This window comes from Maniola hyperantus, chromosome 20, assembly GCF_902806685.2.
Source record: "Maniola hyperantus chromosome 20, iAphHyp1.2, whole genome shotgun sequence".
NCBI classification, from domain to species: Eukaryota; Metazoa; Arthropoda; class Insecta; order Lepidoptera; family Nymphalidae; genus Maniola; species Maniola hyperantus.
The window spans coordinates 10781299-10797965 of NC_048555.1; the positions used below are offsets into that span (position 1 = coordinate 10781299).

General features: G+C 37.8%; 1 protein-coding gene across 1 annotated transcript in view; it reads right to left on the bottom strand.

The window, feature by feature from the left end:
- The window catches only part of LOC117992015 (uncharacterized), a 64074-nt gene that overhangs the window by 35355 nt on the left and 12052 nt on the right, over positions 1–16667 (bottom strand). The window contains exon 2 of the mRNA XM_069505473.1: positions 1656–1780. Coding sequence (XP_069361574.1) covers positions 1656–1672 — 17 coding nt within the window. The 5' untranslated portion in view covers positions 1673–1780. The remainder of the gene's footprint in view (positions 1–1655; positions 1781–16667) is intronic.

Below are 16667 nucleotides of genomic sequence, written 5' to 3' on the forward strand. Positions count from 1 at the left end.
ATCCTTCTTGTGGTTGTGCAAATAAATTGTATTTATTATTACCCACCCCAGCTTCACACGGGTAGCTTTTTACATTTTTCGTAAGGATCTCTAATATTTTTGAAATAAAATACATGAATATCACTCAGGAACAATGTAGCTGTCTACTGGTGAAAGAATTTTCAAAATCGGTTTAGTACCTAGTTCCAGAGATTACTCTCTACAAATAAACTTACAAACTTTACCTCTTTATAATATTAGTAACTAGATGGTGCCCGCGATTTCGTCCGCGTCGATTTATGTTTTTAAAAATCACTTCCAAAATTGCCCCTGCCAGGAATTGAACCCGGCACCCCCCACTTATATGAGACCACAGCACACCACTGCGCCAGGGAGATTGTCTTTTCTTTCAAATTTTACTAACTGACTTCTTTTTGCAACCAACATGCAATGCACCTTTTAGGCAAACGCTTAGGCCACATCATCACTTCCCATCAGGTGAAATCGTGGTCAAGCGTGCGCCTTTAATGTATAAAAAAAATTACACCTTTTAGGCACGGAACCCAGATACACCACGCACTTCTATCACGTACTAAAATCTAGATACGCACGATGCATGCGAAATTGCTAGAGTCATTGTCAAGTCGTTGACCTTATAACTGGTTTGCATCGACAAACTTAAACGGTTCTCATTGATACATTATAGCCCTTAACACAACTGAATAGAGTTTTAGAGACTGCATCATGTTGTTTGTCGGTAAAATTGTTGTGCATAACTTGATAGTAGGAATCGTCAACATCAGAACTAAATAAAGATAAGTATACATAATTATTTCCTTCGAATTGCTGCAAACCAAACCAATATAGCCAAACACTGTGTATAAAAAACCGGTCAAGTGCGAGTCAGGCTCGCGCAACTAGGGTTCCGTACCTACTACAGTCGTATTTTTTCGACATTTTGCACGATAATTCAAAAACTATGATGCATAAAAATAAATAAAAATCTGTTTAAGAATGCCAGGTCAAGCCCTTTCATATGATAACCCACTTGATATAGTTATCTTACTTCGAAAATTGAAAATATATCTACTAATTTTTAGTTCATGACTTTTCCCCTAATATCTGCTATAAGACCTACCTGCCAAATTTCATGATTGTAGGTCAACAACCCTGTAGGTTTCTTGACAGACCGACAGACAGACAGACAACAAAGTGATCCTATAAGGGTTCCGTTTTTCCTTTTGAGGTACAGAACCCTAAAAATAATGCGGTTTTTAAATTAAGTACATATGTACTTTAGTTTTATTTACGAACATAATATTTCATGCGAGCCTGTACATATCTTGGGATGTGTATATCAATGGTCGTCAATAAATGAGTAAGTTTCCTGAGTGTTCCGCTGTCGAGGAATTGGTTATTGTTTGAATAGAAGCCCTTTCTCTTTTGTTCTTTATGTAGATATCTTACATACTACAGCACGCGGCCGAAAGTAATGTACATCGACCTTTAGAAGGAGATACTTATAGCAGATTTGTAGAGCGTTGTCCCTGGCGTTGAGTCCGACAAAACGTCAAATAGGTATGAGTGACAGAGACAACGCTCTACAAAGCCGAAATGTCATTCTAGGTCGATGTACAATATCTCTTGCCGGCTACTGTGATACAGCTTTAATTTACCTGAGTATAGGCGGCATGTCATCAAGGGCCCGAAGGGGGTGTGTCGGCGCGGGCGGCGCGAGGGGGGCGCCTGGACCCGCGCCGCACGCGCTGCCCCCCGCCTCGCTCTCGCGGCGCCCTCCACCCTGGAACAACACTCATCATCAGCACCATCATCATCATCATCATCATCATCATCATCATCATCATCATCATCATCATCATCATCATCATCATCATCATCATCATCATCATCATCATCATCATCATCATCATCATCATCATCATCATCATCATCATCATCATCATCATCATCATCATCATCATCATCATCATCATCATCATCATCATCATCATCATCATCATCATCATCATCATCATCATCATCATCATCATCATCATCATCATCATCATCATCATCATCATCATCATCATCATCATCGTCATCATCATCATAAAAACATCACTATTCACTAGGTACCCATATTACCGCCACGGCCTCGGGGGCGTACGGACTAACCAGTGCTCCAACAACTCCACCCATCCCAACGTCATCCTAAGCCGTGGTCCGAGCCTCACAGGAGGCGCCCTTAGGTGGACGTTGCCCCCCGACCTCTCGAATTATTTCTTCGAGCCCTAGGGCTCACCCCCAGGCGGAGCTTCGCGCTCGCCAACCTCCCCGGTGACGCTGTAGCGGCCAGTAGGGCCTACGCAGCATAGTCAATTCAAAACAACACAAACACACATTATAAATGCGATGTATTTGTTAGTTGGTTTGTCTTTCAATCCCGTCGCAACGGGATCGCACAACGCGCGTCGCGATTCCGTTGCGCGGATCAGTGATTTTTTTATGGAGTTTTAAAGCTGGGGAGTGACGTAGGTTACTTTTTAGTTTTTATCCTGGAAATCAACGATTTCCCAATGGATTTTTTAATAACGTAAATCAGCTAGTGTTAAAATACCACGGCCCTCTTGGAGTTCAAATTGGATATTATTTTCGTAATCGGCACCCCTAAAAACCTATTTCGAATTTTCCAAAAATAACCTTGAATTTCAGATAGGTACCTACATCATTTTCATAATCGGCACCCCGAAAACCCTCTGAAATGAGTCCCATAGGTATTGATTTCTCAAAAAATACAACAATAACACAACGGCCATCTTGTTTCCTAAAATCGACATCATTTTCAAAATCAGCACTAAAACAAAGCATTTGCCACTTAGATAATATAATTTTTCTTTACAAAATAAAACAAAACTGTAACACAAAAATAATACATTACCTAGGTAATTAAAACTTAATTGAGCGAGCATTGAACATAATTACACCAAGCGCTATCTATTTTCCTTGTTCTTTATCAACACTATTAAAATGCCTAAATAGAGTAAATAAACATGAAATTATTCAAATAAAGTATTCAAGTTACTCGATAAGATCTGCAGCACACAAAGCATTCTTGCCATTTCTTGGATGCGCCGGCGCAGAATTATGTAACGAATTGCTTATTAGTTCACTTGTGTGGCCGTCTTCGCTATTAAACATGATATTTGAATCGTAACCATGCACTTTCGATGACATTTCTTCATACAATAATATCGAATAATATTGCTGTGCCTAATATTATGTACTTAGTCTCTTTTTACTGGGAGGTAGGTATACTCATTAGGTAGGTACTACGTAGTTGTTAATCACAGTAAGCCTACCTAATGTGCTTATGTAAACAAGTCGTAATTTACAAAAAAATGACGGCTGCCCTGCCAAAAGACGAACTAAAAAGTTAAAATTTTCACAATTGAATATTACACCGTACCTACATCTACTCATGTGGTACAGCCGCTATTTACCTACTTAGAATTAAAAAAAACCGGCCAAGTGCGAGTCAGGCTCGCGCAATGAGGGTTCCGTACTACAGTCGTATTTTTCGACATTTTGCACGATAATTCAAAAACTATGATGCATAAAAATAAATAAAAATCTGTTTTAGAATGTACAGGTGAAGACCTTTCATATGATACCCCACTTGATATAGTCACTCATTTCGAAAGTTGAAAATACTAATTATTAGTTCATGACCACAACTTAATTTTTTTTTGTGTGATCCAACCCTAAATTCACGTTTTCAGATTTTTCTCCAAATATCAGCTATAAGATCTACCTACCTGCCAAATTTCATGATTCTAGGTCAACGGGAAGTACCCTGTGTGTATTCTTGACAGACAACAAAGTGATCCTATAAGGGTTCCGTTTTTCCTTTTGAGGTATGGAACCCTAAAAAATTATAGCCATTATCACTCGGGATTAAACTACCGATACCCCATGCATGCCCCACACATCCAGATCTGTTAGGGCAATTAGAACTTATGGTGGGATAAAGAAACTCACCAAAATGAACCCTGAAAACATTACACTCCTTATTTGAACAATCGTGTAAAAACTGCATCAAAATAGGTCCAGTAGTTTTTGCAGGAATGCGGTAACAAACAGCTATTTTGTGACATAAATGTCATGTAGTTAAAGTATGTTTACGTTACATAACTGAGATAACTGCAATAATGTCACCGCAAACACCGATGTATAAGTACAAGACAGGTCGAGATGGCAATCGGGGTATGAGATGGGTGGACGCCCCGTACACCCGCACGTAGCTCGCGCTCGCCCGCACCGGTTTAGCGCGGGAACTGAGCGGGTGTGCGGGGCGTTCCGTCCCTGATTGCCATCTCGACCGGTCGCGTACTATACCTACCACCCCCTTTTCTGTAGAGTTAACACGATGTTACGTCTACGCGCTAACAGATTAATATTAGCACCCACAAATTGCTAATGGCTATACAAATATTTTGCGTGAGTAATTTATTTCTTTTGATAAATGAAATGGGACTGGGCAGGTCATGTGTGCCGTATGCCAGATGAGTTATGGGCAAAATCTGCTTCTTTTTGGACGCCCCAGAATCGTCAACGCCAGCGTGGTCGGCCGAGGCGACGTTGGCGTGATGAATTAGATTTTACAGTTACGTGGCCTGAAGAGGCACGAAATAGAAAATTGTGGAAGGATCGGAGGGAGGCCTTTGCCCAGACGTGGGACAGCACAGGCTGATTTAGATTAGATTAGATTAGAGTAATTTATTTCTTTTACTCATACGTAAGTATGAATCTACGTAATATACTTACCTATGCGTTAGATTTATTTTATTTTATTACAAGTTAGCCCTGGACTGCAACCTCACCTGGTGGTAAGTAATCACTAATGACTTCCTCTAAGATGGTAGTGGACTAACTTGGAAGGGGTGTGGTGGTTTTTGTTACACCCATATCCCTTATCGGTTTTTACAGTGACACGATGTCACACAACAAAGGCACGGCTTTGCCGGTAGAGTGGTAGCGCTGGTACCTAACTAGCCACAGCCGCAGCCGCCCATCAGATAAATATCAAATTTTATAAAGCAATAGAAACATCCATACTAAATAATATAAATGCGAAAGTGTGTGGTGTGGCATAGCGTGGTATAGCCATATATAGCCCTTAGATATAGTGTAGCATAGACCTTTAGTAATATACCTACTTAACTTAGTTAAAAGACGAAATAACGTGTTTTGTTTACAATACTACCCCTTACTTTCAAGTGTGTCTGTATGTCTGTCTGTCAGTCTGTCAGCTAGCTTTTCACGGTTTAACAGTTTAACCGATTTTGATAAAATTTGGTACTGAGTTAGCTTACATCAATTTCAATTTCAATTTTCATTTATTGCATTTCCATAAACTTTTGGATACCCAGTTTTGGTGTCGCAATTTGGTCCTTAGACCTTAGTAGGGAGACCGATAATTATTATTTATTTTTATGTTCGTCGTTTAGGAAATCATTAACGGAATAGTATCCCTTTTCTAATAAAAAGTTTTTTAATATTTTGTTGAATTTATTTTCATTGTTTATGTTACGAATTTTGTCTGGTAAATTATTATATATCTTTATAGACATCAGTGGCGAGGGGTGAAAATCTGAAAAAGGGAAGCCGGCGCAACAAAAAAAAGTTCTTACCTAAAAAAATATCAGCTCCACACCACCGTCACCGATTCACCATTTATTTTGTAAAAGCACTGGTATTTTCAAAATCTTTGTGACTTTGAAAAAAGCCTTTTTATGTTGCTGTGAGACACATCTGTGCTTGCTTGCTTTATTAAATACACACTTAACCCAAACCAAATCAAAAACTAAGTATACCTAACCATTTTAGTCTTTAGTTTCAGTCAAATTAAAAGATAATCATCAAAGAGATTCCAACACAATCGCTAACACATTAAAACAAATGTAATAAATAGAAAACAAGGCCAGAACAGTCATTTGTATTCGAAAGGAATATGCCTGTTATTTTTTACGAAATGAGCTAAAATCTAAACATCTACTTAATTATGTGAATTTAATGCCATTTCTTATGTTGAATTACCAAACTGAAACTAAATCAATATTAACTTACACTTATTAGAATTATTAATCACTAACCCCAATTTATTATACTTAAGTATATCAAAATAACATAATCACAAACTTTAAAATCAAGCGCGCATGATGCTTCACCTTCACGTAAACAAATATGTATCAAAGCGCCCTACAAAATACAAAATAGTAGTATGTACCTGTTGAAACAGTACTGTGAATACAATTTTAATTTGGAGGTGTAATACAGTAACCCGGCATGCAGCGGCTTATTCGTGTCAAATTTGTCTGACCTGTCAGAGCTACAAATTCGTATTTGCTACCGGGCCAAATTAAATTGGTGGTTCTCGTCCGTAAAGCAAGACAGACGTTGTTCGCTTCCTAGGGAAATGAAAGAGATGGAATGCTAAGAAAGCGCTAAGGCATAACCCGATGTTTACCGGGTTGTTTGCGAGTTTACTATACTATTATATTAGCTTGTTTATAACTATGACTTGATGCATAGCATAGATTTTATTTGATGTTATTATAAATTTTTAGGCAAATAAATTTCGTACACAGTACGTAGCATGCATTTGGGCTTTGGCCTACATTTATGTCACTAAGTACTAGTAGTACCTAAGTACTTACGCTATATGCCAATTCTGAAAGGGAAGCCGATGGGAATCGTGTTATATGGACATTTCGCCACTGATAGACATTACGTAGGGACTCGAGGTATGCAGTACCTACCAATTTTGATTGCGGAAGGTTTAATTTATTTGCATGTCTTTCGGGAAATCGACGGGATTTGATTTCTTTTTATGTGTATAAGTGTATATTTCTTTTTGCAAATTTTCATATTTCGAGGATATATATGGAAGGTAAGAATTTTTAATTTTTTGAAATGAGGTAGACATGACATCCCGGGGAAGGACATAGGTCGGAAAAATAAAGAGTACCTACGGGATTTAAGAAAACCTAAATCCACGCAGACGAAGTGGCGGGCATCATCTAGTATACCTACTTTATTTTATTTCATATTTTACCAGAAGCAGGGTTTACGAAAACTCGAACTAATCAGAGCAATATTTTTTCAGTCTACACCTATATAGATATAATTCTCAAATTTCAGGTTCAATTAAAATGATTTCAATATTTACCAAAGCGCCTGGACTTATTTGAACAATTAATTGGTTTAAGTTGAGCAAACATTACGTGCGAAATTGGATCATAATTAGATTATGTCATGGAGCCATGACCTTGAAGGTCTTAATTAAGTAGGTGTTTATAATAAAGCTCAAGCAAGCTGTTATAGCCTAGTGCCTCCGCCTTCTAATCGGGGATTCAATCCCTGGCACGCACCTCTAACTTTTCGAAGTTGTATGCGTTTTAAGTAATTAAATATCACTTGCTTTAACGGTGAAGGAAGCCATCGTGAGGAAACCTGCATGCCTGAGAGTTCTCCATAATGTTCTCAAAGGTGTGTGAAGTCTACCAATCCGCACGTGGTAGACTATGGCCAAAAACCTTCTCACTCTGAGAAGAGACCCGTGCTCTGCAGTGAGCCAGCGATGGGTTGGTCATGATGATCATGAATAAAGCTCATTTAGTGGATTGAAGACTTACTCATGACGTTAAAAAGGAGAGAAACTTTCTCAATTTTCCAACCTTTGTAGCACAGTTGCATTTTTGCTGTACCCAAGAGATTCTCAACATTCTTATACCCACATTTCAAAAGCTTCTAACTTTTTACACAAGGTGTCCGTAATCGTCCAGGTTTCCACACCTATACATAAGTAAAGTACACTAAGTACTTAATAGGTTAATAGTCTGAATAGCTTTAACATTTTCTGGGAGCACTTCAGCTTTGCGTAACTCAGTCGTAAACCATTAACTGGGTATCGATCCATCATCACAGCTATCATTACGGGCGTGATAATGATCGTTGCTCAACCTAACACCTTTTAGGCTAATGCAATTATCTACACAGATATCCATTGATGGATTGGATTGAGCGATTATTGTACTATGGGTACCTACCTACATCTATATCTGTCAGTGAAAGGTGCATGAACCTACATTATCTTATTTTTAGGGTTCCGTACCTCAAAAGGAAAAAGGAACCCTCATAGGATCACTTTGTTGTCTGTCTGTCCGTCTTTCCGTCGTGTCTGTCAAGCAGGTCTTATAGCACAAGTAAAGGCAAAAATCCGAAAACCGCGAATTTGTGTTTACACAACAAACAACTCATTAGTTTTTTTTTCAATTTTCAAAGTATGATAATATATGCCAAATGGGTTCCATATGAAATGGCTTTACCTGTACATTCTTAAACAGATTTTTATGCTTATTAGTTTTTGTTATTTATCGTGCAAAATGTCCCTCGGTGTGCAAGTCTGAGTGCGGCACTTGGCCGGTATTTATAATGGGCTACTTGACTCATATCTAATTTCGTCCAATAAATCATTATTTATTATAGTATTTTGCTTAAGACAACGAAATATATCAATAACAATTATTAAAAACGCAGGATGGATATATAAATCCAATTTTAAAAAATACAGTTTTTATTTTTATTTGAAACGCAGAAAACGCTGTCAGCCATGATGTGACGTCATTAAATATGTAAACAAAGAAATGTCATCCCTATGTCACGCGGGGACTAACGTAGTATCCATATATATAAAATTTAGAGTCCTGACTAACTTATATATCAACGCACAGCCTAAACATCTAAACAGCTGGTCCTAGATACATGAAATTTGGTGGGTGTGTTCTTTGTAGGTAAAGAGAAGGTATCCACTAGGAAATAATTTTTTGAAATTCCACCCCTGAGTGGGTTAAATGGAGGTTTGAAATTTATGAAGTCCACGCGGGCGAAGTCACGAGCATAAGCTAGTTTTTATATATTTCTAAAAACTCATAGTAAACGTAAAAAAATATCGTTTTCTCTTTATAAATTGAATAAGTTATTACAACAAAGTGATCTTTGCAAAAATAAATTTGGGTTGAAGTCGTTAGTCATATAGGATCCCTTTTAGCAAGTCTTCGCGTGTTACGTATATTTATTTCACTGGGCACTCTAATCCACAACTTTCCTGTGGTCTTTATCGATGCGTTTTTTACATTCTCGGATGATAAAATAACGAAAATTACTATATTTTTCATGTACACTAGTATAGAAGTCATGTTTATTAAACTTTGGGAGGTTATGCTGTTGTTTACAAATGCATGACGTCAGAGCACAGATAATCTATCAGCCAAACATGGCCGACAGTGTTTTCACCTGTCTAAGAAAAATATATTTTTAAATGAAAGTTTTACGGTTATTAGGGCGCAAAAAAATATAGTGTTAATTTTTTTGATATAATAGGACAAATATTAATCATTTAAGACCAACTTAAAAAAAGAGTCAAGTAGCCTATTGTTACCTGCTACTTTATAGTGCAAATACTCAGAGTATTATGTTTGTACTCAAGAAGTAAATTGCTTATCTATATTGATTGGTACGAATTATTCCTAAATTATAATGCTTTCCGTACATCAGCAAAAGGAGATCGCCGATCAATAAAATTGTCGCGCCGCCGCGTTATGCCATACTCCGTGCAAGGACGGCATCCTTCTGGAAAAGACAGACACACAGTACAAACGCTATCTTGTGCGCTGTTGTAGAGGATCTTAGTAATCCTTTTACAAAACATTGGTCCAACCTGTATCGGTGCGACAATAACACCTTTACTTAGATTAGTTTTTCAAATTGTTAGCTCCATTTTTTTTTACATTTATATTCTATTCTATTCAATGTTAATATTAATTTAATTCGCTTCATACTGTGTATATTGTTATGGGTTGTATTTTCATTGCCTGAAATAAAATTTATTTATTTATTATTATTATATTATTTATTATTATTATGGTACGATTACACCTAACGAGTACAGTGGCGAGTCAGTGTCATCGGCCGAGTACTCGGTTGGTATAAACACTTTAACGAGTGCAATTTCGCCACAATTTCTCAGCCACAGCACTGTCTCGGCCGAGTGACATTTTACTGCCTCGCTTCACTACTCGGTAGGTGTAATCGTACCATTAAGGTGCAAACCTTCGTTTGAATCATTGATTGTTCCAAAAATGTAGGTGACCGAACCAAAGAACGCACAAAAGTCGTGACTTCAATAAAGTATAGATTTGATTCGATAAGTATAATCTTTTTTATCAGCCAAAATACAATCGATGCCAGTTTGGGATATTTGAAATTTGACAGCCAAAATCAACCCTGACCTAACTTTGCTTGTAAGGTATGATTTGGCAAGGTTTTCTTTAACAATGTTAACAACCCAATTGTTTATTGCGTAAAATCTCCTTCAGATTAGTTGACGGGTTGAGTGGTTAAGCTTCCTATAATTAAACGCCTATCGCAGATTGACCCGAGTTCTGACGGATTGAAACATGAAGGAAATCTAAATAGGTAAGTAGGTAGGTACCTATCTATATAAATATTTAATGATGCCTGCGACTTCATGCACGTGGATTTAGGTTTTTTAAGAATTCCATGGGAACTCTAATTTTCCGGGACATGAAAAATTCTGTCCATCCCCGCGATGCAAGTTTCCTTAGTTCACTTAAAAGGTAGACAACTAACTTATTCTCGCTGAAATGTTTAAGAGGCGCTTACAATAAAATAAATACGAGAGAAAACCTAACTCCGGAAAACCTAAGGTCTAAAGCGCCGGGCCATAGCGTCGCTTACGCGTTTCTCCGCGAAGGTTTCTGCGTTTGTTTATTTTTAAGCAAACTAAGGAAAAGAGGCTATAGAAACTTGTATTTTGGTAACTTGCTTGTATTTGGAGTAACAACCCAAATTCAGCGCTATTTTGCTTTTTTTTTAACTTAAAAGTAAATTGGAGAATAGGTTGTTATATTAGCTTTGTTTAAAACTCGAAGATTTGAATTGATCTTTATCGGAAAGAGAATTATTTTCTTACGTTTCAAGCAATAACCTCGCTTTAAGGTGAGATTTAATCACTAAACGAACTTCTATTATACTTAATCATAGCCCAAATGGTGCAAGATGTTTTAGCCAAAGATAAATCATTCGACTTCAACAAATTAATTTTTATCTTTATAATTTTTATTGCGTTTTACCCACACTTCAAGGAACTTTCTAAATAATTTTGAATAAGTACATATCAAAAATTGCGGACCGGCAGGAATCGAACCCGCGTCTCCTGGGATCGCGCCCGACGCTCTGGCCACTAGGAGTGTCTAGGAGACGCGGGTTCGAATTTTTGATGTGTTTTTAAAATTAATTAATTTTTATGCTGTCCTATACTTATTTAGACTTTTAGGAAAGAAAAGGCCAGAAACCCCCTAGACCGAAAGCTGTGGGAGAGCTTGGAGACTCTCAGACAGTTAATAATTTACAAATCACACAAAATGTTGTAAAAAAACTACTATGTAATATATTTTGTATATTTTTAACCGACTTCCAAAAAGGAGGTGGTTCTCAACTCGGCTACTTTTTTAACCTGTTGATTTACCATTTTAGATTTCGGAATTTAATGACATCACACAATAACGGATAGACAAAGAGATCACAAGGTGCTGGAATAGCGACCTCGCATCGGGAAACTCAGCATTGACAGACCACAGCAGAAAATAGTTCTTTACTTATAGATGAGGGACCTACAAGAAAATCTTTAAAAAGTTTATGGTCTTAAAATAGCATGGCAAGTACTTATATCGCTCAATATTGTGCGTTGGTACTAAGTAAAAAACTTAATTCATCTCCTCCCCCCTCTCCACGGAAGTTCAACTCGCAATTGTCCGGTTTTTCATTTCATCACCAATAAATTGGTAATAAGCAAATTTAGCATTCGTACTTAATTACTTGTGCAATTCACCAATGAATTAGGCAAAGGTGTATTGTTTACTCTTGAATGTAATTGCACACACTTGAATATGATTATTGCTTCTCTAATTATCTATACAGTCAATTGTCATAGCTGTTGAGTTAAAGTAAGTAATTTGTAAGTTACGAAAGATGCTAAAGGCTCATCCACACCTGCGCATGTAAACGAACCATGTACACACAGAGAATTCAACCTGAAGAGTACGCATATACCTACAAGGTTTTGCATGAAAACAAAATCGTAAAATGTTGGCGGGGGACAGGGGAGAATGCTTTGTTGTGATTGGTAGACTCAAAAGTCACGTAATCAAGACAATGTGCGGAATGAACCGAATGAGCGTGGGCCGACTTTTATGCTAAGCAACTGCCTAAGCTTGGCGATCTGGGGTGTCCGGCTATTAGGGGTCTATAGGTGGTGGTCTGTGTACACGACGTGCATAATAAGATCATAATGTGTACACACAATGAACAAACGAGTGGTTTGCGAGCGGTTCATGTGTATGTTGTACAAGTTGTATGTTGTACTGAGTACAATCATGATATACTTACGTGTTTGCGACATGCACGCGGGCACGAAACCGTGATGCCACCACCCTTCACAAGTGTTCGAAGCGCATTTTGTACACGTGCGCAGGTGTGGATTTACCTACCATAATGACATTTGAACCCACTTAATCCTATGTTAAGTTTCTAACGAAATGACAAAATAGCTAATAGTGTAGGGTCTAAGTTAAAACCTAATGACCTGATGGCATTTTTAACGACCAATAATTTTAGCCACAATAAAGGAAAATTAAATTTAAACTATGTAGTTTGATTTTGATTTAATTTAGTTAACTTTTTTTTTTTTTTTTTAATACAATAAAACTTAAGGCTAGCCTTATCTAATTACTATATAAATCATGACCGCGTGGAATGGTGCCAAGAATACTGGCTGCATTTCCGCGCTGGACAGCCAGGCTGATCCGCTGCGCAAAAAATGAGCCAGCCCTTCTGTCACCAGTTGAGGCTATTAATCGCGGTGAAATGTCTCGTAAAAAATTTTTAGCACTAAGACTCCATGGCCCCAGGGTCTCCACGGCAAACGGCACAAAAATGTAACTCTCTATAAGAGAGGCATACTTGCGCCGCTTGCCGTTTCAGCTGTTTCTGCTGCGGCTCCCGGTCTTGATGCTGTCTTCCTGATATGACACGGGGCCAATGTGTCAACGCAAGTTGCGTCCCACATTAGCGCCCGTCCCCGTTCCCAGGGAACCAGCGTCAATCCATCAGGTCTCTTGCCATCATCCCGACTAATCCCTGCCGGCTCAATGAGCGCAGGAATATTTATGGTGGCAAGAGCTCTTTTAATTGTATCGTTAAGAGAGCCATGCCTAAACAGCCTACCGGAGCTCCTTTGGCAAGAGAGTCCGTGGATTCCAAATTTATCAACCTCTTTTCCACACGGACATCTGTGCTGATGGCACAGTGGTGGCAATTTAGTTAACTTAGTGCGATACTAAGTAACATTAAATCAATTAGACATGAATTATTCAACACCACTACTTAAATAAATAGTCAAACATAAATCTGCGAGGAATCTACAATAATGCATCCTACGTCTTAAGACTTATTTCAGTACTACACTAATATTATGAACTCTAAATTATGTCATTATGGTGGGAGACATAAAAATAGCGTTGATCGCAGAATTTTCTGGTTAAGCAATACCTATTGATTACCGCCCAAACGATATTCAAACCAAATCATACAAACTTTATTGCCTTAAGTTATTGCTGACATAAACAAAAGGGGAAAATGGCGAATAAAATTTTGTAAATGCATAAAACTTTACAGAATGAGCAAAAAACCTAAAGAAAGCTTTGAAACTTTGCTATAAATTATACCGTTTTGATCAAAATCAAGAATTTTGAACACAATTTTATTCCGTTCCCTACAGAAGCAGTTTTATTCCGTTTTGTTTAAAAATTACTTTTGTATTCAGTGATCAAACTTACATACTTTGGACTCAATTATAACACAGTTTTAAGCCGTTTCGCTTGGACATAAGTTCAAATTTGCATTAGTAGGTAAATAAAGCCAATAAAGTGCGAATAAAAGAAAAAAATAGTATTTCGATAAGAAATGTAGGTACATAATTACACCGCTTTACTCGCTAACTTCTCTTATTAAGACATGGTGTAGATTAGGCAGAGAAATTACTTACAGTACGTGGTAGCGACCTTTAGAAGGAGATAGCGGATTTGTAGAGCATTTTCTCTATCGTTGAGACCGACAAAACGTCAGACTTATAGGTATGAGTGACAAAGACAACGCTCTACAAAGCCGAAAAGTCATGCTAAAGGCCGATGAACAACATTATCTACTTAATGTGGCTACTTATTGATTACAATTCTAATGTTTATTAATTTACGCTGCCGCTTATATCTTACGCCCTTCATAAATTCGCTGATAAATATAATATTAACCACTACCAAAAAGATGCCTTAATAAATTTAATGATCGCGTTAAACATATACAACGACCCCGATTTTACCGCTGTTTACTTCACCGTGTCATCATTTAGGGAACCTTGATTATATTATGTCCCACAGAGTTCTAAATAAAGTAATAGAAATACCTATAGTAACTAATGTTCTTCAATACCGGGACAGCGTATTTCCGATTATTAACATAAAAGGATAAAATGAATGACTAACATAGTGTTATGTGTAGAGTAAACTCCTTAATCCTAATCATATTTTTTTTTTTTTTTTTTATTCAGATACAAGTTAGCCCTTGACTGCAATCTCACCTGGTGGTAAGTGACGATGCTGTCTAAGATGAAAGCGGGCTAACCTGGAAGGGGTATGGCAGTTTTTAATAAACCCATGCTCCTTCGGTTTCTACACGGCATCGTACCGGAACGCTAAATCGCTTGGCGGCACGGCTTTGCCGGTAGGGTGGTAACTAGCCACGGCCGAAGCCTCCCACCAGACCAGACCAGAAATTAAGAAATTATAAAATTCCAAATCCCCGCCAGGAATCGAACCCAGGACCTCCCGCTAATAAGACCACAGCGCTTCCCACTGCGCCAGGGAGGTCGTCAAAACTGCTACGTCTATAAACATGTAAGTATTCTACTACTTAATATTAAGTATTAAGTGTGATTGTTCGTCATTGAATCACGCCGCAACGGAGCAAGAATCAACGTGGTTTTTCATTTGCATCATTAGACTTGGACATTTTTGTCCCGGAAAATTAAAGATTTCCCACGGAACTTTTAAAACTCCACCCACGCAAAGCCAGGGTGGGTTAAATAGTTCAAAACAACTATGAATTTAACAACGCAACGGTTCAGGTAACTACTTCTAACGTAGTAGAAGTATAATAATATCTACCTACCTTAAAAGCTTTGTGGCAAGCTTTTACGTACCTCTATCACTTCTATTCTAAATTCTGTGGCAAGTAAATAGAGAAGGTTCGGTACTGGGGAATTCAATTAATTGATTAAATAAACATAATCAATTAATTGATTATTTAACTATGTGGTTTTGATCTTGACTTAGAAGTTAATGAACGCCGACATAATTGTACTGTGTACCTATTACACACTGCATACATTATTTTAAAGCAGTAGGTATCCCTAGTTAAAAAAACTGCCACCGCCTCTGGTGAAAACTTCATTATCTGTCGTCATTCTAGAATCTTAGGACCCCAACGTCTATCTAATATATCTACTATTTTTTGAACTACGTAGGTATGTGTCTTGTGCCACTTCAGCTTCTCTACCCGACATCCGTTGCGCTATGTCTTTCTCCATTGCCCGCTGAGCTTTCTTATGAGGACACTAGTTAGCGACCATGTCTCGGATCCATATATCATCACTGGCAAGCTTTGGTCTTCAAATACTCAGGGATTCTGGACAACAAAATTCATTTCAAGTGATCTTTACTAAAATAATCTTCTCAGAGAATATACGTCTAGATTGCCCTGAAAACTCCTTAGGTTGCCAAAACTTTGCCAAAATTGTGAAAATGTGAATTTTTTAATTTTGATTTTCTTTTGCAGGTCGATAGGTCCGGTGGACAGCGACGCCCTGTGAAATTTTCCCGCGAAAATGTGGAAAAACGAGACGATGGCCCAGGAATTTTGCGATTTTGACTAGGTGACGTATAGAATAAAAGGCTCGCTACAACGGTTGCGAAATGATTAAATCGTGGAGACACACGCCTCTGGGTGTATGCAGACCTTATCATAATACCCTTATAAGACAATCTGAATAGGGCTTTTAATCTATATATTTAATTTCTTTTAGTAATTAAGGTATAATTAAGTGAGATTTTGCAAAATAATTATTGTGCAAACATCGTGGGTAGTACGATAAATATTATAATTGATAATGAAACATTGATCATAAGTGGTTCATATGATCTAGCAGAATTTCTCTCTCTGTCTCGTACTCCTCATTACTGAAGGTTGTAGAACACTTTCCATTAATGACAGATAATACACTATTTGTTTTAGGTACGTATTTTTTTTTGTCGTACGTCCATTGGGAAAAACGTGTGCCGTTAGGACGACGCAGTCCTGGCGGCAAGTGTTTTTCACGAATTTCTCACACAAATTTGAAATTTTCACACACAATTACATGCGATTAATAGCCTCATCTGGTGACAGAAGGGCTGGCTCATTTTTTGCGCAACGGATCAGCCTGGCTGTCCAGCGCG